This window comes from Salvelinus sp. IW2-2015, linkage group LG3, assembly GCF_002910315.2.
Source record: "Salvelinus sp. IW2-2015 linkage group LG3, ASM291031v2, whole genome shotgun sequence".
Taxonomy (NCBI): Eukaryota; Metazoa; Chordata; class Actinopteri; order Salmoniformes; family Salmonidae; genus Salvelinus; species Salvelinus sp. IW2-2015.
The window spans coordinates 33,637,336-33,664,529 of record NC_036840.1 but is presented as its reverse complement, the minus strand read 5'-3'; the positions used below and the strand labels follow the sequence as shown (position 1 = coordinate 33,664,529).

The window sequence follows — 27,194 nt, the reverse complement described above, 5'->3', positions numbered from 1 at the left end:
ATACCCCAACCAGTTGTAGAGTATTCCTTCCTCATCCTGATATACCCAACCAGTTGTAGAGTATCCTTCCTCATCCTGATATACCCAACCAGTTGTAGAGTATTCCTTCCTCATTCCTGATATACCCCAACCAGTTGTAGAGTATTCCTTCCTCATCCTGATATACCCCAACCAGTTGTAGAGTATTCCTTCCTCACCTGATATACCCAACCAGTTGTAGAGTATTCCTTCCTCATCCTGATATACCCAACCAGTTGTAGAGTATTCCTTCCTCATCCTGAATAACCCAACCAGTTGTAGAGTATTCCTTCCTCATCCTGATATACCCAACCAGTTGTAGAGTATTCCTCCTCATCCTGATATACCCAACCAGTTGTAGAGTATTCCTTCCTCATCCTGATATACCCAACCAGTTTAGAGTATTCCTCCTCATCCTGATATACCCCAACCAGTTGTAGAGTATTCCTTCCTCATCCTGATATACCCCAACCAGTTGTAGAGTATTCCTTCCTCATCCTGATATACCCAACCAGTTGTAGAGTATTCCTTCCTCATCCTGATATACCCAACCAGTTGTAGAGTATCCTTCCTCATCCTGATATACCCAACCAGTTGTAGAGTATTCCTTCCTCATCCTGATATACCCAACCAGTTGTAGAGTATTCCTCCTCATCCTGATATACCCCAACCAGTTGTAGAGTATTCCTTCCTCATCCTGATATACCCAACCAGTTGTAGAGTATTCCTTCCTCATCCTGATATACCCAACCAGTTTGTAGAGTATTCCTTCCTCATCCTGATATACCCAACCAGTTGTAGAGTATTCCTTCCTCATCCTGATATACCCAACCAGTTGTAGATATTCCTTCCTCATCCTGATATACCCAACCAGTTGTAGAGTATTCCTTTCTCATCCTGATATACCCCAACCAGTAGAGGTATTCCTTCCTCATCCTGATATACCCCAACCAGTTGTAGAGTATTCCTTCCTCATCCTGATATACCCAACCAGTTGTAGAGTATTCCTTCCTCATCCTGATATAACCCCAACCAGTTGTAGAGTATTCCTTCCTCATCCTGAATTACCCAACCAGTTTAGAGTATTCCTTCCTCATCCTGATATACCCCAACCAGTTGTAGAGTATTCCTTCCTCATCCTGATATACCCCAACCAGTTGTAGAGTATTCCTTCCTCATCCTGATATACCCCAACCAGTTGTAGAGTATTTCCTTCCTCATCCTGATATTACCCAACCAGTTGTAGAGTATTCCTTCTCATCCTGATATACCCCAACCAGTTGTAGAGTATTCCTTCCTCATCCTGATATACCCCAACCAGTTGTAGAGTATTCCTTCCTCATCCTGATATACCCCAACCAGTTTAGAGTATTTCCTTCCTCATCCTGATATACCCAACCAGTTGTAGAGTATTCCTTCCTCATCCTGATATACCCAACCAGTTGTAGAGTATTCCTTCCTCATCCTGATATACCCAACCAGTTGTAGAGTTATTCCTTCCTCATCCTGATATACCCCAACCAGTTGCGTAGAGTATTCCTTCCTCATCCTGATATACCCCAACCAGTTGTAGAGTATTCCTTCCTCATCCTGATATACCCAACCAGTTGTAGAGTATTCCTTTGTGTTGAACGGGTTCTTTCCCCAACACTCATTCCAGGTTATCTGAACATTTACAGTATAGCTGTGATCTGACCCTCATAACACAGACTGTTCTCAGCCAATCACACACAACTATTATTTGACTGATTAGATAGCTACTGTTCCGGTACTAATGGCGCGTAAAAGACAACTGGGAACTTGGAAAACTCTGACATCCGACTTCAGCGTGTTGAAGACAACTGGGGGAAAAACTAGCTCAGACGGGGAATTCCAAGTCGGAAACTCAGGAATCATCCGAGAGCTCCGACCTGAAGATCACTAACGTCACGATTTTACCTAGTTTTTTTTAATCCCCCCCCCTAGACTTCTCCCAGAAGTGTGTATTGTAGATAGATCCCTTCTAACCCTTCTCCCAGAAGTATGTAGGACCAGGGAACTACAGCTACCTGTCATCTGGTACTGACTCTAACCAAGAGGTTACACTCCAGTAAACAGGCTGGTGTTACCTGTCACCTGAGGACGATGGGTTGATCTAGGTTTGAAATTGTGTTCAAAGACTATTGATAATGGACAAGGAATTCATCTTTGTTACAAAGTATTATGATTTATTAACCATGTGGCAAAATAGTATATTGTCTTTAATTGAGTAGGCAAATATACATTCATGTTTGGAGCTCATTCATTATTTCAATTTCCCTTCATAAATGAAGGTTTCCTATCAGCTACATACTATAAAATCATTTTAAGAAACACTGAAAATTGATATTAAAAGGCTACCTGGGCTGTAGAACGACCACAGATCTATTATGTGTAGGGAAAGGAGGCTGTGGTGTATTGGGTAGGGTAGGCACCGGGGTTCGGCTCCTACTGCGGCTGAGTCACAGGGGTCATTAGAAGTACTTGATGGGGTCAAAGGTCAGGGTTAATCAGAAGTACTCGATGGGGTCGCTGTGGGCTTTGGACTCCTGCAGGCTGGTCAGCTCCAGTTTGCTTCCGGCGTGTGGCAGCATTTTATACACGCGCAGGTGGACATGGTCTTCACCACCAACATGAACCTGTAAGACACAGAGACGAGGTCAGAGTGAGCCAGTTGGACACAGTGGTAAGAACAGAGAACAGGCCAAATGAAATTGGTCACACACACATTTGTAACAGTATAGTTAGCAGATGGTTAGCAGATGTTATTGCGAGTGTAGCGAAACGCTTCTAGTTCCGACAGGTAGTTGTGGAATTGTTAGATATTGCTGCACTAACACACACAAATCTATGTAAAGGAATGGAATATATACATATATGGATGAGTGTTAGGGTTAGAGGTCTCTAACAACTGACAAGTTACCTCCATCCATGTTTCATGGAACATGTGAAATGGAATCCAGTATCAATGCACTGAAATACAGTCTGTGTCCACTGGACTCTTGGCTTACAGTGTAACAATGTAGGCTACTGAAAGTGTACTATCAAATAAACTCCATAAACCACCCTCTTTAGTTACACATTACAGTGCCCTTATTACTGGGTAATTATTCCTGTAATTAAAGTGTAACATGTTTTGTAATGACCCATTACTACACTATTTACCCTGTACTAGGGTTACTTAACCTTTATTTAACTAGGCAAGTCAGTTGAAAACGAATTCTTATTAACAATGACGGTCTACCCCGGCCAAACCCGGAAGACGCTGGGCCAATTGTGCGCCGCCCTATGGGACTCCCAATCACGGCCAGGTGTGATACAGCCTGGATAGGGCTAAGAAGTGTGTACTGTAGGGCTGTACCTTAGGGCTAAGGTTAGGAAGAATGACTATTTACAATACTTGTTACACTGTAATTACATACCACAGTAATAAGGGGACAGTAATGTAAAGTGTTACGTAGCAAGAAATATTCAAGCTGATACCTTGATGAAGAAGTTGGTCCCTGCCACCACCTGAGTCTTGTAAATTTTCGCTGTGAAAACGTCAAACTTCCTCCCCGTTTTCTGCTCTGCATGCGGCTTCATCTGTGATGAAAAAACATGGTTATCTTTTAGTAACTACAATTGTAATAGGCTACATTTGGTGGCGAATGGCGATAATCAAGTTCATTACTCGATCTACACAGACACTGACAGTCCCCTTTCCTCTCTCACCTCATCACAAATCTTCTGCACCTCTTCAGTGGCATCCTTTGGCCCAGTTGTTCCTCCACACAATGGCATCTTTACTGTCAGACTGACCAACCGACCGAACACCGTCACTGAAACTATCGCACTTTATAACAAATACCACATTCGCCCACTTTAACACCAAAGACAAAACAACGAGTCACATGTTTCACCGGATATGAAATCTGAAGCATCCGGTTGAAATGTCCACTCCCCACCAAATAGAGAGGCTATTCGGACCATTGATGTATACTGAGAACGTGCTCAAATTGATTATTGGAGAGAGATTCTATGTTACTAGCCTCATGTCATGTACATGTATAGCCATCTCGAGCGAACTGCGATATAAAGTGTTTTTTCTCAAAGTTGCCGGGATGTCACGTGCGCATATCAGTACACCCGTAACAACTTAAGCATTACGAAACGTTTTTTCGATCAAATACACCTCACTTAACAAATAAGACATACATTTTTTTGTTGACCAAATTCGACACTCATTGACATCCATACAAAAACTCCTTGCTTGGCGGGCGAAATAACTGCCAAGCGAATGCTTCATAATTATACATCCGGTGAAATCTGTCTCATTGTTCTATCTGTACGTATACCAACACAGTCTACCATTAACTATGTACTATATGAACAAATAAGCAATGTTTTTAGGTACTAATAGCGCAAACTCATGGCGCATCAAACTCAATAACAGAGACCTGATGCCACGCCCCTTCATAATCTCGTTAAACTCGACGCGCCCTGAGTTMGTGCTATTAGTACAAATAAACAACTGCTTATTTGGATGCAGATATCTATTTTACGGTGAGAACGCGAGGTAAATTATCGGACAAGAAAATACAAATAATCTAGTATTTTCTGTATTTCGGTCGGCATAATTCTAAACTCTTAATTTATTTCAATCAGTTACGGATATTGGTTCATCTTGCAGATAGGGAGTGATATGTATTCGCTTGGCCAACAGTATCAAATATGTTCTACAAGATGTTCTCATCTATCTGTGACAGTATCTTGTATGCTAACGTTAGCAACCCTAGTGAACATTGGGCCTAGATAGCTGTTTGCCGTTAATTATGTGAAAGGTTTTCAATAATACCAATTCTTGGAAGCACATGGAAATACATTTACATTACATTACATTTAAGTCATTTAGCAGACGCTCTTATCCAGAGCGACTTACAAATTGGTGCATTCACCTTATGACATCCAGTGGAACAGCCACTTTACAATAGTGCATCTAAATCTTTTAAGGGGGGGGGGGGGGTGAGAAGGATTACTTTATCCTATCCTAGGTATAAATACATTTATTTCATGACTTAAAGGAGTCACCAAAGACCTGTACAAAAAAGGTCTAAGGCTAAACAAACAACTAAATAGGTACATAACACTTAGCATGTCTTGAGGCCTTAGACCTTTTTCACCAGGCCTTGGGTGAATTATGCTGCCTCTGCTGTCCCTCAGCCATTGGACAAGGCAAGGCTAGTGGTAAGAGCAGCTGACTGTCTCTTTACAGCGCGCACTCTCAGGTCAGTTCCGGTACCTATTTAGTTTGTGTTTGTTTACACATGTAAAGTGTAACAATTTTTTTCTAAATAGATAACATGCAGTCCTGGCTGCTTCATGTTAATTTTAATTACTGTAAACAAAAGTCACAGCGAGGACATGGACCTAACTGGAACAGGTGACCATATTGCAGCTAATGGCAGGGGTGAGTATCACCCTAAATAGAACTTTACCCCTGGGGCATCTAACCCTAAAACAGGTTCTCTACCGCCACCCTCAGAAGTTTCACATTTTTGTTTTAACCCTAATGTAATGATGTGCGCTAGTTGGGAAGCAAGTTCAGTGAGTATGATCAATAAATAAACACAAAACAAGCGCGCACAGCCTTAACACTTGAACATAAACAATAACACCTGGCGAAGGAACCAAAGGGAGTGACAATTATATATGGAAGGTAATCAGAGAGGTGATGGAATCCTAGGTGAGTCTGATGATGTGCAGGTACGCATAATGATGGTGAAAGGTGTGCAAGCCTGTGACCTAGAGGCCAGAGGGAGCACACGTGACACTTAAACAGCCACAACTGATTTAATTTGTCAAAGGCTTGATAATTAGTAGAAAGAGAGGAAGGGAAGCGCTATTAAGGTACACAATAGTAAATTTGGTAGACAGAAGGTGCTCTTTGGTAAAAGGGTAAAATGGTCATCAAAAAGAAAGGAGGACCAAGGCACTCTTCATATAATTAATTAAAATGCCTTATTAGTATGCATGTCAATAGAAACAAAGTTTAAAAAATCTGACGCGTTTCGGCTTTTTTAAAACTTTGTTTCTATTGAACATGCCATACTATAAAGGCATTTAATTAATTATATGAAGAGTGCCTTGGTCCTCCTTTCTTTTTGATGGCTTGATAATTAGTTGACTAATTGAACCATGTGTGTCAGTTAAGGGTTAAAAATAAAGTGAACCGTCTGGAGGAGGAGAGGTTTGGGAAACCCTGCCCTAAGGGAACACCAAGGGAGATGCCAAGAGCGAAATCTCACTTGGGGGATTCTCAAGGCTAGGACGTTACACTACTCCATCAGTTCAAAAACAACAACCTGTGCTTCTTTATCACAGAATCCCTCACACCTTAACAGGACATGCTTTTGACCCTCAAACACTATCCTTTCTTCTGCTCATCAAATAAAGTTTTTGTCACCTTTGCCGAATACAACAGGTGTTGACCTTACAGTGAAATGCTTACTTACAGGCTCTAACCAATAGTGCAAAAAAGGTATTAGGTAACAATAGGTACGTAAAGAAAAAAAACAACAGTAAAAAGACAGTGAAAAACAGTAGCGAGGCTATAAAAGTAGCGAGGCTACATACAGACACGTTAGTCAGGCTGATTGAGGTAGTATGTTCATGTAGATATGGTTTAAATGACTATGCATATATGATAAACAGAGAGTAGCAGCAGCGTAAAAGAGGGTTGGGGGTGGGGGGTGGCACATAATGCAAATAGTCCGGTAGCCATTTGATTACCTGTTCAGGAGTCTTATGCTTGGGGGTAAAAACTGTTGAGAAGCCTTTTGTCCTAGATTGGCAGTCCGGTACCGCTTGCCATGCGGTAGTAGAGAGACAGTCTATGACTGGGGTGGCTGGGTCTTTGACAATTTTTAGGGCCTTCCTCTGACACCGCCTGGTGTAGAGGTCCTGGAAGGCAGGCAGCTTAGCCCCAGTGATGTACTGAGCCGTACACACTACTCTCTGTAGTGTCTTGCGCCTGAGGCCAAGTAATTGCCGTACCAGGCAGTGATGTAACCAGTCAGGATGCTCTCGATGTTGCAGCGTAGAACCTTTTGAGGATCTCAGACCCATGCCAAATCTTTTTAGTTTCCTGAGGGGGAATAGGCTTTGTCGTGCCTTCTTCACGACTGTCTTGGTGTGTTTGACCATTCTAGTGTTGGTGATGTGGACACCAAGGAACTTGAAGCTCTCAACCTGCTCCACTACTGCCCCGTTGATGGAATGGGGCGTGCTCGGCCCTCCTTTTCCTGTAGTCCACAACCATCTCCTAGTCACGTTGAGGATAGGTTGTTATTCTGGCACCACCCGGCCAGGTCTCTGACCTCCTCCCTATAGGCGTGTCTCGTCGTTGTCGGTGATCAGGCTACCACTGTGTGTCGTCTGCAAACTGTAATGATGGTTGGAGTCGTGCCTGGCCATGCAGTCGTGGTGAACAGGGAGTTACAGGAGGACTGAGCATGCACCCCTGGGGAGCTCCAGTGTTGAGGATCAGTCGTGGCAGATGTGTTGCTACCTACCCTTACCACCTGGGGCGGCCCGTCAGGAAGTCCAGGATCCAGTTGCAGAGGGAGGTGTTTAGTCCCAGGATCATTAGCTTAGTGATGAGCTTTTGAGGGCACCTTAGTGGTTGAACGCTGAGCTGTAGTCAATGAATAGCATTCTCACAAATTGTTCCTTTTGTCCAGGTTGGAAAGGGCAGTGTGGAGTGCAATAAGAGATTGCATCATCTGTTGATCTGTTTGGCGAGTATGCAAATTGTAGTGGTCTAGGTTTCTGGTATAATGGTGTTGATGTGAGCCATTACCAGCCTTTCAAAGCACTTCATGGCTACGGACTGGAGTGCTACAGGTCTGTAGTCATTTAGCAGGTTGCCTTTGTGTTCTTGGCACAGGACTCTGGTGGTCTGCTTGAAACATGTAGGTATTACAGACTCAATCAGGACATGTTGAAAATGTCAGTGAAGACACCTCGCCAGTTGGTAAGCACATGCCCGGAGCACACGTCCTAGTATCCGTCTGGCTCCGCAGCCTTGTGTATGTTGACCTGTTTAAAGGTCTTTCTCACGTCGTCATGGAGAGCGTGATCACACAGTCGTCCGGAACAGCTGATGCTCTCATGCGTGCCTCAGTGTTGCTTGCCTCCCAAGTGAGCATAGAGTGATTTAGCTCGTCTGGTAGGCTCGTGCCACTGGGCAGCTCGCGGCTGTGCTTCCCTTTGTAGTCTGAAATAGTTTGCAAGCCCTGCCACATAAGAGAGACGCGAGCAGTGTAGTATGATTCAATCTTAGCCCTGTATTGACGCTTTGCCTGTTTGATGGTTCGTCACAGGGCATAGCAGGATTTCTTGTAAGCTTCTGGGTTAGAGTCCCGCACCTTGAAAGCGACAGCTGTACCCTGCAGCTCAGTGCAAATGTTGCCTGTAATCCATGCCTTCTGGTTGGGGTATGTACGTACAGTCACTGTGGGGACGACGTCCTCAATGCACTTATTGATAAAGCCAGTGACCGATGTGGTGTACTCCTCAATGCCATCGGAAGAATCCAGGAACATGTTCAGTCTGTGATAGTAAAACAGTCCTGTAGTTTAGCATCTGCTTCATCTGACCACTTTTTTATAGACCGAGTCACTGGTGCTTCCTGCTTTAATTTTAGCATGTAAGCAGTAATCAGGAGGACAGAGTTGTGGTCAGATTTACCAAATGGAGGGCGAGGGAGAGCTTTGTACACGTCTCTGTGTGTGGAATACAGGTGATCTATAATGTTTTTCCCCAGGTTGCACATTTAACATGTTGGTGGAACTGATTTAAGTTTCCCTGCATTAAAGTCTCCGGCCACTAGGAGCGCTGCCTCTCGGTGAGAGTAGAACATGGTAGGAGGGGGTATTTACCTGATGTAGGGTTGAAGCCAGGTCGCTTGACCCTAACCCTAATCACACTACACACAACAACCCAGAGAGAGTAAGGGCCTCATCAAGGCTAAAGTTGCACCTACTTGTCAGGCAGCATGACAACCTTGTTAGGACATTTCTAACTAGTACTAAATGCAGTTGTAATATACTGACCAATTTTAGCTAGCTCACTGACTTTGATTTCAATTTGGTATTAAATACAAAGTAGTGCTATAAGACTTTCAAATCCTCAGACTGATTGACTGTAACCTAAGCCTCTGTCTTGAAGGCATGAACTCTTAGGTTGCATGTTTTAAAAATGTTATATTACTTCCAAAATAAGAGGAACCACAGCTAATGTACATTTAAACCACATAGTTATGCACATGTAGTCTAACGACATATACAGTGGCTTGCAAAAGTATTCACCCCCTTGGCATTTTTCCTATTTTGTTGCCTTACAACCTGGAATTAAAATAGATTTTTTTAGGGGGTTTGTATCATTTGATCTCTGATTAATGCCCTCCTTGTCTGGTACGTGAGTTTTGGTGGGTGGCCCTCTCTTGGCAGGTTTGTTGTGATGCCATATTCGTTCTATTTTTTAATAATGGTGCTTTGTGGGATGTTCAAAGTTTCAGATATTTTTTTATAACCCAACCCTGATCTGTACTTCTCCACAACTTTGTCCCTGACCTGTTTGGCACACTCCTTGATCTTCATGGTGCCACTTGCTTAGTGGACATGCAGACTCTGGGGCCTTTCAGAACAGGTTTATATATACTGAGATGATGTGACAGATCATGTGACACTTAGATTGCACACAGGTGGACTGTATTTAACTAATTATGTGACTTCTGAAGGTAATTGGTTGCACCAGATCTTATTTAGGGGCCTCATAGCAAAGGGGGTGAACACACATGCAGCATCACTTTTCCATGTAACATTGTTAATTTTTTTTTGAAACAAGTTACTTTTTTCATTTCACTTCACCAATTTGGACTATTTTGTGTATGTCCATTACATGAAATCCAAATAAAAATCAATTTAAATTACAGGTTGTTATGCAACAAAATAGGAAAAATGCTAAGGGGGATGAATACCTTTGCAAGGCACTGTACAGTACCAGTCAAAAGTTTGGACACACCTACTCATTTCAGGTTTTTTCTTTATTTTTACTATGTTTTGGGTTATTGAACCAGCAACCCACTTCTATAATCTCTAGGCCATTGGTTCCCAAACTTTTTATAGTCCCGTACCCCTTCAAACATTCAACCTCCAGCTGCGTACCCCCTCTAGCACCAGGGTCAGCGCACTCTCAAATGTTGTTTTTTGCCATCATTGTAAGCCTGCCACACACACACTATACATTTATTAAACATAAGAATGAGTGTGAGTTTTTGTCACAAACCGGCTCGTGGGAAGTGACAAAGAGCCCTTATAGGACCAGGGCACAAATAATTATATAATAATAATCAATAATTTTGCTCTTTATTTAACCATCTTACATATAAAACCTTATTTGTTCATTGAAAATAGTGAATAACTCACCACGTTATTGAGAAGGGTGTGCTTGAAAGGATGCATGTAACTGTAACTGTATTGGAGAGAGTCTCAGTCTTAAATTATTTTCCACACACAGTCAGTGCCTGTGTTTAGTTTTCATGCTAGTGAGGGCCGAGAATCCACTTTCACATAGGTACATGGTTGCAAAGGGCATCAGTGTCTTAACAGCGCAATTTGCCAAGGCAGGATCCTCTGAGCGCAGCCCAATCCAGAAATCTGACAGTGGCTTCTGATTAAATTKAATTTTCACAGAACCGCTTGTTGCAATTTTGATGAGGCTCTCTTGTTCAGATATCGGTAAGTGGACTGGAGGCAGGACATGAAAGGGATAACGAATCCAGTTGTTTGTGTCATCCTTTTCGGGAAAGTACCTGCGTAATTGCGCACCTAACTCACTCAGGTGCTTCGCTATATCACATTTGATATTGTCCGTAAGCTTGAGTTAATTTGCACACAAAAAATCATACAATGATGGAAAGACCTGTGTGTTGTCCTTGTTAATGTAGACAGATAAGAGCTCCAACGGTTGATTGGATGTTAATTATTTGACTAGGCTACCTGTATTTGACATTGTGTTGTTATTTCGCTGAACACTAGATGGTTTCATTTTCTTTTTGGCAGTGAAACGAGGCTACTCAGGCGAGAGAAAAAAACTCACTCAAATGTATAGCCCTGTTGGAAAATATAAATGGACTGTTTGAAAATGTGAAGGAAAAAAATAAATATATAATTATTATTTTTGAAAAAGAAAAAAAAGTCAATCACATTTTTATTGGCGTAACCCCGACGGCATTGTGCGTACCCCAGTTTGAGAATACCTGCTCTATGCTACCTGCCACACCTTGGTGGTTTGATTTGATATATCATTTTGTGATATCATCTTGCAGTCTGACTCTCTATGTAGTGTTGAGAAGTGCTTCTACGATAGTGTCTTCCTGGAGAAAGACGATGACGTCAAACATGTCCATACATGTAATTATTCTTACAGTTTCAATAGCTTTAATGTCACCCAGTTTAGAACTTGTTTCTTTCATTCCCCTCACCTGGTTGTCTAGGGCTTCATTGAAAGGAAAAACCAGCAGACACTAGGCCCTTCATGGAATGAGTTTGACACCCCTAATGTAGACTAACCTACCCACAGAGCCTACCTGCACTATAGGCCTATCTGCTAACTGTTGGCTAGAGCGGCCGTGCCAAGACCAGAGGAGGCACATTTGCTCTTTAATGCAACAGTTTGTGACAAAACTATTGGTAGAGTTGAAAATGCGATGGAAACACATTGAACATTAGATTTTTATTCGGTACATGAAAACTTAAGCAACGTCATCACACACTGATTTTTTATCTGTAACAAGTCAGTTTGGTGGAAACAACCCACTGGTGGGAAAATACACATATTTTCTTTATGAAGATTTTCGAATATTCACATGAAAATCTGTCAACAATTGGATGGAAACCTAGCTACTGCTAAACGATATGAGTGGTGTAGGTAAGTGATGAAGTGAAAACCTATAGGAAGATAGCTCTCTACGAGATGGGATGAGCATGAAATGACAGCAGGCTGTTCAACACTGAGCCATGCTGACTGACAGATGGCGTGGATTGGTACATGGCAATTCAGTCCCACATCATGTGTTATCACTTATTTGGCTAAATGATTATCCATAGTTGCCTCTTTTGATCCAGCCACAGCAGTCTGTAAATTAACTGTTACCTTGGAAGCAACATTAAGATGTTAAAACTTTTACACTCCAATTGAACTCTGCCTGTGACATTTTCTCACATCTTATTTTCCTGTCTCTCTCAATCCAGCTGTTCTCAGGAGACATTTCAGTGTGTGTAGAACACATTTGACCAGGTGGAGTCAGGCTTCTACTTCATTGCCCTGGACCACTACACCAACGAGGCAGAGGACACCAAGTTTGGACCAGTGAGTCACCAACTAATTTTATGCCTTACACAACTCAGCACATATAGTATGTATTGCTCCACCTTCCTTAAACTCCAGTTCCATACTTATGTTTACCTTTTTACCGATGTCTATGGATTGTACAAGGATTTTAAGTTGGGACTGTAACTCCATACTAAATCTAATTCCATCTCCTGTATAGTTCTGCCCTCTCTATAGATTATGCTGATGCCCCACCGTAAGAACCTGGAGCTCTTCACTGGCTCTGTGGGAGGTGACGTGGCCACAAATCAGTGCCTGGGACACCTTACAGCGCTACCACTGTCTGGACAACAGCCAAAGGGTGGTCAAGACATCTACTGCAACTTCATCTTTAGTGTGTCAGCTCTGCTGCACCTGAGAGATAAAGGTATGGCACCACACTCCCAACAGTCATGTATGCTTAAACATAATTTATTGTTTGTGTGTTTCTTAAAGTGGCAATCAGCAGTTGAAACAATAACAAAGTGGTGTCCCTGCCCGTTTCAGTAAAAAGCTGAGGGATGGGGCTGAAGAAATGTAGCCACTCTCAAATTCATAGAGCTATGGATGCAAGGACTGACCATCACGCCTCTTTCTAAAAGCCCATTGGAGGAGACAACCCAAGGTTCCTCGCCTCAGACCTTCTCCAAGGGTTTTTGAGAAGGATGCGAGTAGAGAGGAAGTGAGGAGTTGKGCAGAGATGAATTGGGACAGAGTTCATGTCATTGTTTTAGGTGGAAACAGATGTTGAATGATACATTTATTCTGTTTGCACTTATATCTTCTACTTGTGCTCTTTCCACAGATGGCTCTGGCTTGCTGATGACATCTGATCTGACTCCTTGCAATTTGACTCCTGTATTACTGACTGTATTAAATAAAACTTCCAATGCCAAATTGAAATATTTTTTGATTCTGTTATTGATAGACAATGGTACTTCCCAATCAGACAATTACAAAAAAAAAGAAATAATGAATCTGTTTTCCTCAGTGCAATGTTTYGTGAATGCATGGTGTTGTTTTGTCCTCAGTCCTCCTTTGAATGCTGTGTGTAGTGATTCAGTTCTAAACAACTGTCATCGAGTCCATCAAATCAAATGTACATTGTCAAATTAAATAAAATGTATTTGTCACATACACATAGTTAGCAAATGTTAATGCGAGTGTAGCGAAATTGTCACGTTCTGACCTTAGTTCCTTTGTTATGTCTTTATTTGAGTTTGGTCAGGGCGTGAGTTGGGGTGGGCATTCTATGTTGTTTTTCTATGTTTTGTTCTGTTGTTAGATTTCTATGTGTTGGGCCTAGTATGGTTCTCAATCAGAGGCAGGTGTCAGTCGTTGTCTCTGATTGGGAGCCATATTTAGGTAGCCTGTTTGTCATTGTGTGTTGTGGGTGATTATTTTCTGTTCTGTGTTTTGCTTCACCGTACAGGACTGTTCGTTTTATTGTTTTTGTTCAGTATTCTTATTAAAACAATATGGACACTTACCACGCTGCGCATTGGTCCTCCTCTTCTTCCACCCACGACGAGCGTGACAGAAATGCTTGTGCTTCTAGTTCCGACCATGCAATAATATCTAACAAGTAATCTAACAATTTCACAACAACTACCTTACACACAAGTGTAAAGGAAAATAATAATATGTACATAACAATATATATGGATGAGCGATGGCCGAACGGCATAGGCAAGATGCAGTAGATGGTATAGAGTACAGTATATAAATATGAGATGCATAATGTAGGGTATGTAAACATTATATAAAGTGGCATTGTTTAAAGTGGGTAGTGATACATTTATTACATCCAATTTTTTATTAATAAAGTGGCTAGGGATTGAGTCAGTATGTTGGCAGCAGCCACTCAATGTTAGTGATGGCTGTTTAACAGTCTGATGGCCTTGAGATAGAAGCTGTTTTTCAGTCTCTTGGTCCCAGCTTTGATGCACCTGTACTGACCTCGCCTTCTGGATGATAGCGGGGTGAACAGGCAGTGGCTTGGGTGGTTGTTGTCCTTGATGATCTTTTTGGCCTTCCTGTGACATCGGGTGGTGTAGGTGTCCTGGAGGGCAGGTAGTTTGCCCCCGGTGATGTGTTGTGCAGACCTCACTACCCTCTGGAGAGCCTTACGGTTGTGGGCGGAGCAGTTGCCGTACCAGGCGGTGATACAGCCCGACAGGATGCTCTCGATTGTGCATCTGTAAAAGTTTGTGAGTGTTTTTGGTGACAAGCCAAATTTCTTCAGCCTCCTTCAGCCTCCTGAGGCAACTCTGATTGAGTTGGAGGCGTGCATGGCCATGCAGTCATGGGTGAACAGGGAGTACAGGAGAGGGCTGAGAACGCACCCTTGTGGGGCCCCAGTTTTGAGGATCAGCGGGGTGGAGATGTTGTTTCCTACTCTCACCACCTGGGGGTGGCCCGTCAGGAAGTCCAGGACCCAGTTGCACAGGGCGGGGTCGAGACCCGGGGTCGAGACCCAGGGTCTCGAGCTTAATGACGAGTTTGGAGGGTACTATGGTGTTAAATGCTGAGATGTAGTCGATGAACAGCATTCTTACATAGATATTCCTCTTGTCCACGTGGGTTAGTGCAGTGTGATTGCGATTGCGTTGTCTGTGGACCTATTGGGGCGGTAAGCAAATTGGACTGGGTCTAGGGTGTCAGGTAGGGTGGAGGTGATATGATCCTTGACTAGTCTCTCAAAGCACTTCATGATGACGGAGGTGAGTTCTACGGGGCGATAGTCATTTAGTTCAGTTACCTTAGCTTTCTTGGAAACAGGAACAATGGTGGCCCTCTTGAAGCATGTGGGAACAGCAGACTGGGATAAGGATTGATTGAATATGTCCGTAAACACACCAGCCAGCTGGTCTGCGCATACTCTGAGGACGTGGCTAGGGATGCCTTCTGGGCCGGCAGCCTTGCGAGGGTTAACACATTTAAATGCTTTACTCACGTTGGCTGCGGTGAAGGAGAGCCCGCAGGTTGTGGTAGTGGGCCGTGTCGTTGGCACTGTATTCTCCTCAAAGCGAGCAAAGAAGTTGTTTAGTTTGTCTGGGAGCAGGACATTGTGGACCGCGCCGGGGCTGGTTTTCTTTTTGTAYTCCGTGATTGACTGTAGACCCTGCCACATACCTCTCATGTCTGAGCCGTTGAATTGCGACTCTACTTTGTCTATACTGACACTTAGCTTGTTTGATTGCCTTGCGGAGGGAATAGCTACACTGTTTTTATTCGGTCATGTTTCCGGTCGCCTTGCACTGATTAAAAGCAGTGGTTCGTGCTTTCAGTTTTGCACAAATGCTGCCATCAATCCACAGTTTCTGGTTGGGGAAGGTTTTAATAGTTGCTGTGGGTACAACATCACCGATGAACTTGCTAATAAACTCGCTCACTGAATCAGCGTATACATCAATGTTGTTGTTCGACGCTATGCGGAACATATCCCAGTCCACGTGATCGAAGCAATCTTGAAGTGTGGAATCAGATTGGTCGGACCAGCGTTGAACAGACCTGAACATGGGCGTTTCCTGTTTTAGTTTCTGTCTATAGGCTGGGAGCAACAAAATTGAGTCGTGGTCAGATTTTCCGAAAGGAGGGCGGGGCAGGGCTTTGTATGCGTTGTGGAAGTTAGAGTAACAATTGGTCAGGAATTTTTCCGCCCGGGTAGCGCTTTCGATATGCTGATAAAATTTAGGGAGTCTTATTTTCAGATTAGCCTTGTTAAAATCCCCAGCTACAATGAATGCAGCCTTAGGAAATGTGGTTTCCAGTTTACATAGAGTCCAATGAAGTTCGTTCAGGGCCATCGATGTGGTCTGCTTGGGGGGGGGGGGGGGTATATGCGGCTGTGATTATAATCGAAGAGAATTCTCTTGGTAGATACTGCGGTCGACATTTGATTGTAAGGAATTCTAGTTCAGGTGAACAAAAGGACTTGAGTTCCTGTATGTTGTTATGATTACACCACGTCTCGTTAATCATAAGGCATACCCCGCCCTTCTTCTTACCACAGAGATGTTTATTTCTGTCGGCGCGATGCGTGAAGAAACCAGGTGGCTGTACCGACTCTGATAGCGTGTCTCGAGTGAGCCACGTTTCCATGAAACAAAGAACGTTACAATCTCTGATGTTTCTCTGGAAGGCAAATTCTTGCTCGGATTTCGTCTACCTTGTTGTCAAGAGACTGGACGTTGCGGAGTAGTAAACTCGGGAGCGGTGCGCGACGTGCCCGTCTGCGAGCCTGACCAGAAGACCGCTTCTTCTGCCCCTCCTGCGGCGCCTTTGTTTTCGGTCACCGGCTGGGATCCGATCCATTGTGATGGGTGGTGGGCCAAACAGAGGATCCGCTTCGGGAAAGTCGTATCCTGGTCGTAATGTTGGTAAGTTTAGTTGCTCTTATATCCAATAGTTCTCCCGGCTGTATGTGATAAAACTTATCACTTGTATGTGATAAAAGATTTCCTGGGGTAACAATGTAAGAAATAATACATAAAACACAAAATACTGCATATTCCTGAGAACGCGAAGCGAGGCGGCCATCTCTGTCGGCGCCGGAAGTTAGAAGGCTGGGTTAAGGTGTGTGTGTGTTCAGGTCAATGTTAAGGTGTGTGTGTAGTTGTAGCAGGAAGATGGAATATGTCACATGCTTCGTAAACAACAGGTGTAGACTAACATTGAAATGCTTACTTATGGGCCCTTTCCAACAAAGCAGGATACAATAAAATAAAATATGACACTAGGAATAAATACACAATGATAGCTTCGCTATACACACGGGTACCGAGTCGATGTGGAGGTTTACGAGACAATTGAGGTAGATAGGTGTATATATAGGTGGGGATAAGTTACTAGGCAACAGGATATATACAGTACCAGGCAAAAGTTTGGACACACCTACTCATTCCAGGGTTTTTCTTTTATTTAATTTTTTTTTCTACCATTGTAGAATAATAGTGAAGACATCAAAACTATGAAATAACACATATGGAATCATGTAGTAAACAAAAAAGTGTTAAACAAATCAAAATATATTTATATTTGAGATTCTTCAAATAGCCACCCTTTACTTTGATGACAGCTTTGCACACTCTTGGCATTCTTCAAACATATAGCTAAACAGGGGGGCTCAAAACTTACTCCTGAGACAGTTACTTGCGACAATTGAATCGCTGGCTTTTAGCGTGGTACAGACTGGTAACAAGCTTCAGTAATGTGTCAAATTCGATTCGAAAGTCGAACATGCATGAGATGGCCTGCACAAGAAAGATGAAACTGCATGAGATGGCCTGCACAAGAAAGATGAAACTGCATGAGATGGCCTGCACAAGAAAGATGAAACTGCATGAGCAAACACTGAGTTGAATGACGGGTCGCCACTGTCTATATGTACTGTTTAAAACATATTTATTTTTGATCTGATGTTCTTCTTGCACAATGTCACACCCGTCCTCTGCTCGCTTGACCACATGTATTCTCTCACAACTCAGTGTTTGCTCACGCATATGTTTCATCTCGCTTGTATAGGCAATCCCATGCGAGTTCCACTTTTGAATCGAATTTGACACTTTACCGAAGCCTCTTACCAGTCAGCAGCACGCTAAAAACTGCGCAAGTGGCAATCTGAGGAGTAAGTTTCACACATCACCATTTGCTACACAAATGGATGCAACATTTCGGGAATGTTTTCAAGAAATCCTGGTTGGAGTATTCAGGAATTCCGTAAAACCTCCATCCGAGATTTCGGGAAAAGCAGGGAATTTTTAAAAAGTTGCCATAGTTTTGTAAGGCTAGTCATGCACATATCCAGTTTCTTTTTGTTATTGCCGGTGGGGTGCTATGATGAGGCATCGCCAATAGGCGGGACTTTGAGAAACTGGATTGAGCTAAACCATTGCATTGRGAACCACATAGCAGAGCACACGTGAGTTAGTACGGCTCTAGGGATCAACAGAAATGAGGGTAGCCTAAGCAGCAACAGCCATCTATTTTAACTTGGTGCTAAGTGCAGGCGGTAGTTCGTTGCACGGGCAGAAATGTGCATTTGGGACCTGTAGCATCAACTCCAACGGATCTCCTATTTGAAACTTATGACTTCATTTTCCGCATAATTTTCTGCGTCTTTTTCCAAGGACTTGCAAGTGCATGCATGGGCTTTATCATTTGGTTTAGGGGCTACCAAAAAGGCTATACCCTAACAGTTAGATCATCGGAACAGCCAGCCTACATGGTCGGGTAATTTTTTTATGAAAGGTATCCTGGCACACAGTCTGACATTATTGACTGGGCAGACATTTCGTGTGATGGGACTCTTCAAACTCTGAAGGTAAGACATCTATCTCTAGTCTACAGRAGAGTGCAGGGTCATACACCTGTGATGTAATGCGTGGTCCGCGTTATTTTACAACCTCTACATATGACTGATTTCTCGTGGTTTGGACGGCTCTTGGCATCATTCAACTCACTTTTCTCTTTATACCTCATAAGGCGAGCTTGTGGAAGGTTATTTGAAAAGAGGCAAGCTGTGACGCAAGTTATATTTGAATAGTGTTTTCTTTTCCAATGGCGCTTTCAATGATCCCCAAGTTGCGCAATGATTTTTGAGCAATGTTGGATATGATTTACGGGCAATCGCGCAAGAGAGGGTTAATCATGTAAACTCATGCAGTGGGTGTGTACTGTGCTTCATACATCATAACCACACGCATTGCCCCATGAAATAAAAAAATCAGTGAGCAGTAAGTAGGCAGTGGCGGGTTATTGCATTCTCTAGCAAACCGCACCTTTGTGGTTTTCACAGTAGCGGAGTACCAGGGTGAGAGTATTCTCACGCCTATTGGATGAATTAGATAGGCTATATTTGTGTATGAGACAGACAGGGTTATCATGTTAAGACTGCCATAGATAATGTTACCACAGCTGTTTAGTCTGGGCTGTCTATTCTAKCCTCTGTTGTAATTAGGGAGGTACAATTGCAGCTATAGACCTCATTACATCATTGTTCAACACGGAGAAACTCACTGTATGGCTATTCATCTATACTGAACAAAAATATAAACGCAACATGCAACAATTAAAAAAGATTTTGCTGAGTTACAGTTCATATAAGGAAATCAGTCAATGGAAATMAATTCATTAGGCCCTAATCTATGGATTTCACATACTGGGCAGGGGCACATCCATGGGTGGGCATGGGAAGGCATAGGCCCACCCACTTGGGAGCCAGGCCGACCCACTGGGGTGCCAGGCCCAGCCAATCAGAATAAGTTTTCCCCCATTAAATGATCTGTCAACAGCTCTGGTAGACGTTCCTGCAGTCAGCATGCCAAATGCACACTCCCTCAAAACTTGGGACATCTGTGGCATTGTGTTGTGTAATGAAACTGCACATTTCACAGTGGCCTTTTATTGTCCCCAGCACAAGGMGCACCTGTGTAATCATCATGCTGTTTAATCAACATCTTGATATGCAAGACCTGTRAGGTGGATGGWTTATCTTGACAAAGGATAAAATGCTCACGAACAGGGGTGTAAAGAAATRTCTGCACAAACCATGAGAGAAATATGCTTTTTATGCYTATGGAACAATACTGGGATCTTTTATTTCAGCTCATGAAACATGGGACCAGCACTTTACATGTTCCGTTTATATTTTATCAGTGTATGATTGAATAGCGAGGAAAAACGAGGCATTGTTATGACCTGGTAAAATATATTGCTACACTAATATCACTCATAGTSCTACATCATATTCAAATCAAATTTGATTGGTCACATACAGATGTTAATGCGAGTGTAGCAAAATGCTTGTGCTTCTAGTTCCGACCGTGCAGTAATATCTAACAAGTAATCTAACAATTCCTAACAATTTCACAACAACAACTAAAAAGGAATGAATAAGAATATGTACATATAAATATATATGGATGAGCGATGGCCGAACGGCATAGGCAAGATGCAGTAGATGGTATAGAGTACAGTATATATATATGAGATGAGTAATGTAGGGTATGTAAACATTATATAAAGTGGCATTGTTTAAAGTGACTAGTGATACATTTATTACATCCAATTTTTAATTATTGAAGTGGCTAGAGATTTGAGTCAGTATGTTGGCAGCAGCCACTCAATGTTAGTGATGGCTGTTTAACAGTCTGATGGCCTTGAGATGGAAGCTGTTTTTCAGTCTCTTGGTCCCAGCTTTGATGCACCTGTACTGACCTCGCCTTCTGGATGATAGCGGGGTGAACAGGCAGTGGCTCGGGTGGTGTAGGTGTCCTGGAGGGCAGGTAGTTTGCCCCCGGTGATGTGTTGTGCAGACCTCACTACCCTCTGGAGAGCCTTACGGTTGTGGGCGGAGCAGTTGCCGTACCAGGCGGTGATACAGCTCGACAGGATGCTCTCGATTGTGCATCTGTAAAAGTTTGAGTGTTTTTGGTGACAAGCCAAATTTCTTCAGCCTCCTGAGGTTGAAGAGGCGCCGTTGCGCCTTCTTCACCACGCTGTCTGTGTGGGTGGACCATTTCAGTGTGTCTGTGATGTGTACACCGAGGAACTTAAAACTTTCCACCTTCTCCACTATTGTCCCGTTGATGTGGATACGGGGCTGCTCCCTCTGCTGTTTCCTGAAGTCCACGATCATCTCCTTTGTTTTGTTGACGTTGAGTGTGAGGTTATTTTCCTGACACCACACTCCGAGGGCACTCACCTCCTCCATGTAGGCCGTCTCGTCGTTGTTGGTAATCAAGCCGAACTACTGTAGTGTCGTCTGCAAACTTGATGATTGAGTTGGAGGCGTGCATGGCCACYCAGTCATGGGTGAACAGGGAGTACAGGAGAGGGCTGAGAACGCACCCTTGTGGGGCCCCAGTGTTGAAGATCAGCGAGGTGGAGATGTTGTTTCCTACCCTCACCARCTGGGGGCTGCCCGTCAGAAAGTCCAGGACCCAGTTGCACACGGCGGGGTCGAGACCCAGGTTACAGGGTACAAGGGCAATAATAGCTACACAGCACACGTGCAATAACTATTAGGTCTAATGTTATTCATAAGCGCTTTAGAGTGCTGCTACCCATCACTGATTACAGCATATAAATCCCTATACACAGTGATATGAATCAGCTATGAGCATTGGGTTACATTCCAGTCTGTGCACCATGCTATGTGTGGCTCRGCAGGTCAAACCCAGGCTTACTTTGTTTGGGTATCGATCCACCGGCCTCATTAGTGGGTTTTGACCAGAGCGATGCCCCATCTTGACAAGGCTTAACTCCGCCGCGTCTCCAACGCTGCACTTGAAATATGTATAAAGTTCAACCTTTTCTACCGCTCTGCTAGTAGGGTCCTCGCCGCTCACCTTCCCACAATCCCCTGCACATTTTCTCTGCGTGCCCTTGTTGAAAATTAATGGGGGTGGAACTTCTGCTGAATTCACTGTTGGAGAAAACCCTACATTACTCTGTGTGTGTGTGTGTGGGAGCTCAGACAGGGGTGTGGGCGGCCTGACTCCACCGGCTCTGTCAGGCACTTTCCTCCAACCGCCCACGGAGCAGCGGGGATTAGGACAGGGCCTGGTGTTCTGGATGTTTTTTTGTTCTTCAGCCTCACTGATTTGACCCKCTAGGATGTTTTCTGTCAGACTTAAAGCTGCAATATGTAACTTTTTGCGCAACCCGTCCAAATCCACATTAAAATGTGAGTTAMAAATCTGTCATTCTCATTGAATGCAAGTCTAAGAAGCGGTAGATCTGTTCTATGTGCACAATTTCTATGATTCCCGTTCTTAAGTTTCATGTTGGCTTCTTTTACTTTCGGTTTTCTACACCAGCTTCAAAAAGCTGAAAATACAATACTTTTGGTTATGGAAAAGATATTTCACAGCGGTTACATGGTACAATGATTCTCTACACTATTCTTGCTTGTTTTGTCACATGAACTGAAATTCGGCGAACTATTAGAATTGTAACAACCAAAGCCTTTTAAGGCTTTGACTTGTAAGTCTGTCTGTCTGGGGGTTTTCAATAAAGCTTCTGACAAAGAACATTACAGCAATACAGTGGGATGATGGGAGAGATACACCACATGGCCAAACGTATGTGGACACCTGCTCGTCGAACATCTCATTCCAAAATCATGGGCATTAATATGGAGTTCATTCCCCTTTGCTGCTATAACAGCCTCCACTCCTCTGGGAATGCTATCTGCTAGATGTTGGAAAACTGCTGCAGGGACTTGCTTCCATTCAGCCAAAAGAGCATTATTGAGGTTGGCCGCTGATGTTTGGTGAATAGGCCTGGCTCGCTGTCTGCGTTCCAATTCATCTCAAAGGTGTTCGATGGGGTTGAGGTCAGGGCTCTGTGCAGGCCAGTCAAGTTSTTCCACACTGATCTCGACCAGTGGTGGAAAAAGTTACCAATTGTCATACTTGAGTAAATGTATAGATACCTTAATAGAAAGTTACTCTAGTAAAAGTGAAAGTCAGCCAGTAAAATACTACTTGAGTAAAAGTCTAAAAGTATTTGGTTTTAAATATACGTAAGTATCAAATGTAAATGTAATTGCTCAAATATACTTAAGTATCAAAGTAAAAGTATAAATCCTTTAAAAATTCTTATATTAATCAAATCAAAATGTATTTGTCACATGCACCGACTAAAACAGGTGCAGACCTTACTGTGAAATGCTTACTTACAAACCCTTAACCAACAATGCAGTTTTAAGAAAAGTAAAGTAAAAAAAAAAATTGCTAAATAAACTAAAGTAACACAATACAATAATGAGGCTACAGTATATACAGGGGGTACAGGTATCGAGTCAATGTCTTGGGGAACAGGTTAGTCGAGTTGATTGAGGTAATATGTACATGTAGGTAGGGGTAAAGGGGCACACTGTTTTTAAAATGTATGGCCATGGAAACCCATTTCATGAAGCTTCCGACAAACATTTCTGGGCTGACGTTGCTTCCAGAGGCAGTTTGGAACTCTGTATTGAGTGTTGCAACCGAGGAAAGACGATTTTTACACGCTACACGCTTCGTCACTTGGCGGTCCCGTTCTGTGAGCTTTGGGGCAGCTCTAGCAGGGCAGAAATTTGACGAACTGACTTGTTGGAAAGGTGGCATCCTCTAACGGTGCCACGTTGAAAGTCACTGAGCTCTTCAGTAAGGCCATTCTACTGCCAATGTTTGTCAATGGAGATTACATGGCTGTGTGCTCGATTTTTTTATTCACCTGTCAGCAACGGGTGTGGCTGAAATAGCCGGATCCACTAATTTGAAGGGGTGTCCACATACCATGTAGTGTATATGTACAGGTCTTCTAAAGTCAAACCTCATCAGCTTGTTTTGGTGAGATTCTGTTCAAGTTGCATGACGAGCTGAGTGTGTATGTTGTTGATTAACTGCTGCTATTATTTTAATATGGGGTAACATGCTTCTTACTCTGCTCTTTTTGCGAATCAGTTTCTGATTGAGAGAATTGCGCCATCATGTAAAATATGTTTTTATCCATCCACTGTCCTTGCGCGTGCTCCCTTTAGCCACCACACATAGTATGCAGCACTTTCAATACAAAAATCCATTTGCAAAATCAAATCAGACAATTAGTCCAAATCAAAACAACCAATTTCTTAGTTGATTGATCCATGTGCCATTTACTTTCTATTAGGCCTCCTTCTTGCACTATGTTCATTCAAAGGCCCACTGAGAGAAGTGTTTGAACCCTGGTTCTCCTGCATGCTGCCAGATCGTTAGCCCTCTGAGCTGAAGCCAGAGCATTAGCTCAGGAGTTAACGCAAGTCTTCAGATCTCAGGCAAGGTAACTCATTGGCTCATTCACTAATTGGCTACCCTGTAACTATTCCCCAGGTCGTTGCTGTAAATGAGAATGTGTTCTCAGTCAATTTACCTGAACAAATAAAATAAGGGTTAAATAAATCCATAAAAAGCACCTCCATTACATGTGGCGTGATAGAACCTACAACAAGTCATTTGATTGGTGATCCACACCTCAGCAGCATGAACAAAAGGAATTCAGCAAGGGAGGGTGTGATGCGCAGTTAGAAAATAGATCTCTCCCTGTATATACAGTAACTCACCTCCTCTCTCCTCTTTCTGCAGGCACATTGCCTCTCCCAAAGCCTTCTGTATACATGCTTAACATTTTGCTTTTCTCCAGAGGCTCCTAGAGCAGCCAGCGACCTCTCTGACTTGCGTCAACGCCGCCATGCCCCAGTGCCTTGTTAGGCAAACTGGCCTTAATTGGATTCTTTGTAAAGGGCTAATTTATGCCAAAGGACTGAGATCTGGTTAGAGGAGGGATAGAGAGGGGCGAGGGAGAAGGAAAGTGGTGGTGGTGGGGGTGGTAGAGAAGGAAAGAGAGGGATTTAGGACTGGGGGAGAGTGAGAAGGATGGAGGAAGGAAGTACAGAAGCTGATCAGTAGAAAGACAGAGGAAGCAAAATCAATCTCAGGAGAGCAAAATAAACCAACAAAGAAAGTAATTACAGGGAAGCAGCTAACCAGAGGCATGCAGTCGCATCACTGGGGTACGCTTCACTGCCTCCTCTCCTACTCTCTCCCTCCTCTCGTTCTCTCTCTTCCACGCTCTTTCATTTTTTCTTTCTTTCCCTCCCTTCCTCCATCTCCTACTTTCTCTCCCTCATTCGTTCTCTCTCTCGCTCGCCTTCACTCCCCCACACGTTCCTGAGAGGAGCCAGAGGACCTGGGCAACTTCATCCTGTCAGTGCTCCTTTCACCTTAAAGGGCAAAGATGGAATGCCTGGGGGAGAGAGAGAGAGAGACATACGTAACAGCTAAAGGTCAAGCTGTCCATAATTAAAGCAGCCAGGTGATACATAGTCAATGAGGTGGCTGGGAGAACAAATGGAAAGACAATGGGTGACCACACAGGAGTATCTGCCCTGTTGAGTAGMAAAAGCAGAGTATTGATGCTTATTCTGACTAGAGTGCACTGTCTACATCCAGTATCTGCAACAGGTGTGAAAGTATACACTTTACTTGTTTAAATGAATTTACCATACTCCTGCAATAGAGCGTGTGTTCGTACATTTCATTATTCCTGTTGTGACCTCAGTTTATGTCTGTGTCCACAAAAATCCACACAGACCCTTCTATTGCTCAGTGTTTATCTAATAGCTAGATACAAATGTAGACTTTTCAGAGTTATCTTCATTCCTATCATGCKCCAAGTCCCCATCTTGCACACAGCCATAGCAGATATGGAAGAGCAAGCTAGTCATCCTACTCTGAGMTTTTTTTGGTTCAATGAAAGTCAATGAACTAAGTAGACCAGACCCAGCTGCTATTGCATTGGTGTCTATGGGAGACCCATTAAGTAGACCGGAACTGACAATTATTTTCAATGGTAAACAGCCCGAGTGAACTATCTTCATTTATCCACCATCTTTGGCCCTAGTACTAACACGGTAAGTGGTGGTTTTTCGCTCGGTTTTGGGGATGTGTCATAGAAATAGATTGAGGACTCTAGATGGATATAACATGGACATTGATGAGCATGAACATTATTGAGTACTCTATRTATCTCTATGGGTAAGTCATTCACTCTTTACATAATTCATTGGCTGCTTGGTTGATATGAAACCGTTATTACRTACTGTGAATCAAATAAAATGTTATTAGTCACATGCGCCGAATACAACAGGTGTAGACCTTACAGTGAAATACTTACTTACAAGCCCCTAACCAACAATGCAGTTTCCCAAAAAATAAGGATAAGAATAAGAGATAAAAGTAACAAGTAATTAAAGAGCAGCAGTAAAATAACAATAGCGAGACTATATACAGGGGGGACTGAAACAGTCAATGTGCGGGGGTACTGCCTATTTGAGGTAGTATGTACATGTAGGTAGAGTTATTGAAGTGACAATGCATAGATGACAACAGAGTAGCAGTGGTGTAAAGTGGGGGTGAGGGGGGGCACTGCAAATAGTCTGGGTAGCCTTTGACTAGATGTTCAGGAGTCTTATGGCTTGGGGATAGAAGCTGTTTAGATGCCTCTTGGACCTAGACTTGGCGCTCCGGTACCGCTTGCCGTGTGGTAGCAGAGAGAACAGTCTATGACTAGGGTGGCTGGAGTCTTTGACAATTTTTAGGGCCTTCTTCTGACACCGCCTTGTATAGAGTTCCTGTATGGCAGGAATCTTGGCCCCAGTGATGTACTGGGCCGTTCGCACTACCCTCTGTAGTGCCTTGCGGTCGGAGCCCGAGCAGTTGCCATACCAGGCAGTGATGCAACCAGTCAGAATACTCTCGATGGTGCAGCTGTAGAACCTTTTGAGGATCTAAGGACCCATGCCAAATCTTTTCAGTCTCCTGAGGGGGAATAGGTTTTGTTGTGCCCTCTTCACAACTGTCTTGGTGTGCTTGGACAATGATAGTTTGTTGGTGATGTGGACACCAAGGAAGCTCTCAACCTGCTCCACTGCAGCCCCGTCGATGAGAATGGGGACGTGCTCGGTCCTCTTTTTCCTGTAGTTCACAATCATCTCCTTTGTCTTGATTACGTTGAGAGAGAGGTTATTGTCCTGGCACCACGCGGCCAGGTCTCTGACCTGACCTGCTCCCTCAAGACCGTCATCAGCAAATTTAATGATGGTGTTGGAGTCATGCCTGGCCGGTCAGTCATGAGTGAACAGTGAGTACAGGAGGYGACTGAGCACGCACCCCTGAGGTGCCCCTGTGTTGAGGATCAGCATGGCGGATGTGTTG

General features: G+C 43.4%; 1 protein-coding gene and 1 long non-coding RNA gene across 3 annotated transcripts; one reads left to right on the top strand and one right to left on the bottom strand.

Moving 5' to 3' along the window:
• Window positions 1-2,198: 2,198 nt before the first annotated feature.
• LOC111955133 (cystatin-B) lies at window positions 2,199-4,471 on the bottom strand. Its single transcript, XM_023975235.2, has 3 exons — window positions 3,751-4,471; window positions 3,520-3,621; window positions 2,199-2,675 (listed from the first exon to the last, which is right to left on the bottom strand). Exons 1-3 carry the CDS (start codon window positions 3,817-3,819, stop codon window positions 2,547-2,549), a joined length of 300 nt encoding a protein of 99 aa, XP_023831003.1. The 5' UTR covers window positions 3,820-4,471; the 3' UTR covers window positions 2,199-2,546.
• Window positions 4,472-4,502: 31 nt separating this feature from the next.
• LOC111955142 (uncharacterized) lies at window positions 4,503-13,883 on the top strand. Of its 2 annotated transcripts, none has more exons than XR_002876074.2 (4): window positions 4,503-4,581; window positions 12,333-12,450; window positions 12,632-12,838; window positions 13,256-13,883. It is a non-coding gene; the product is annotated as an uncharacterized lncRNA (long non-coding RNA). The 2 variants fall into 2 exon arrangements; XR_011474457.1 differs by lacking the exon at window positions 13,256-13,883 and adding an exon at window positions 12,958-13,240.
• The last annotated feature ends 13,311 nt before the right edge of the window (window positions 13,884-27,194 follow it).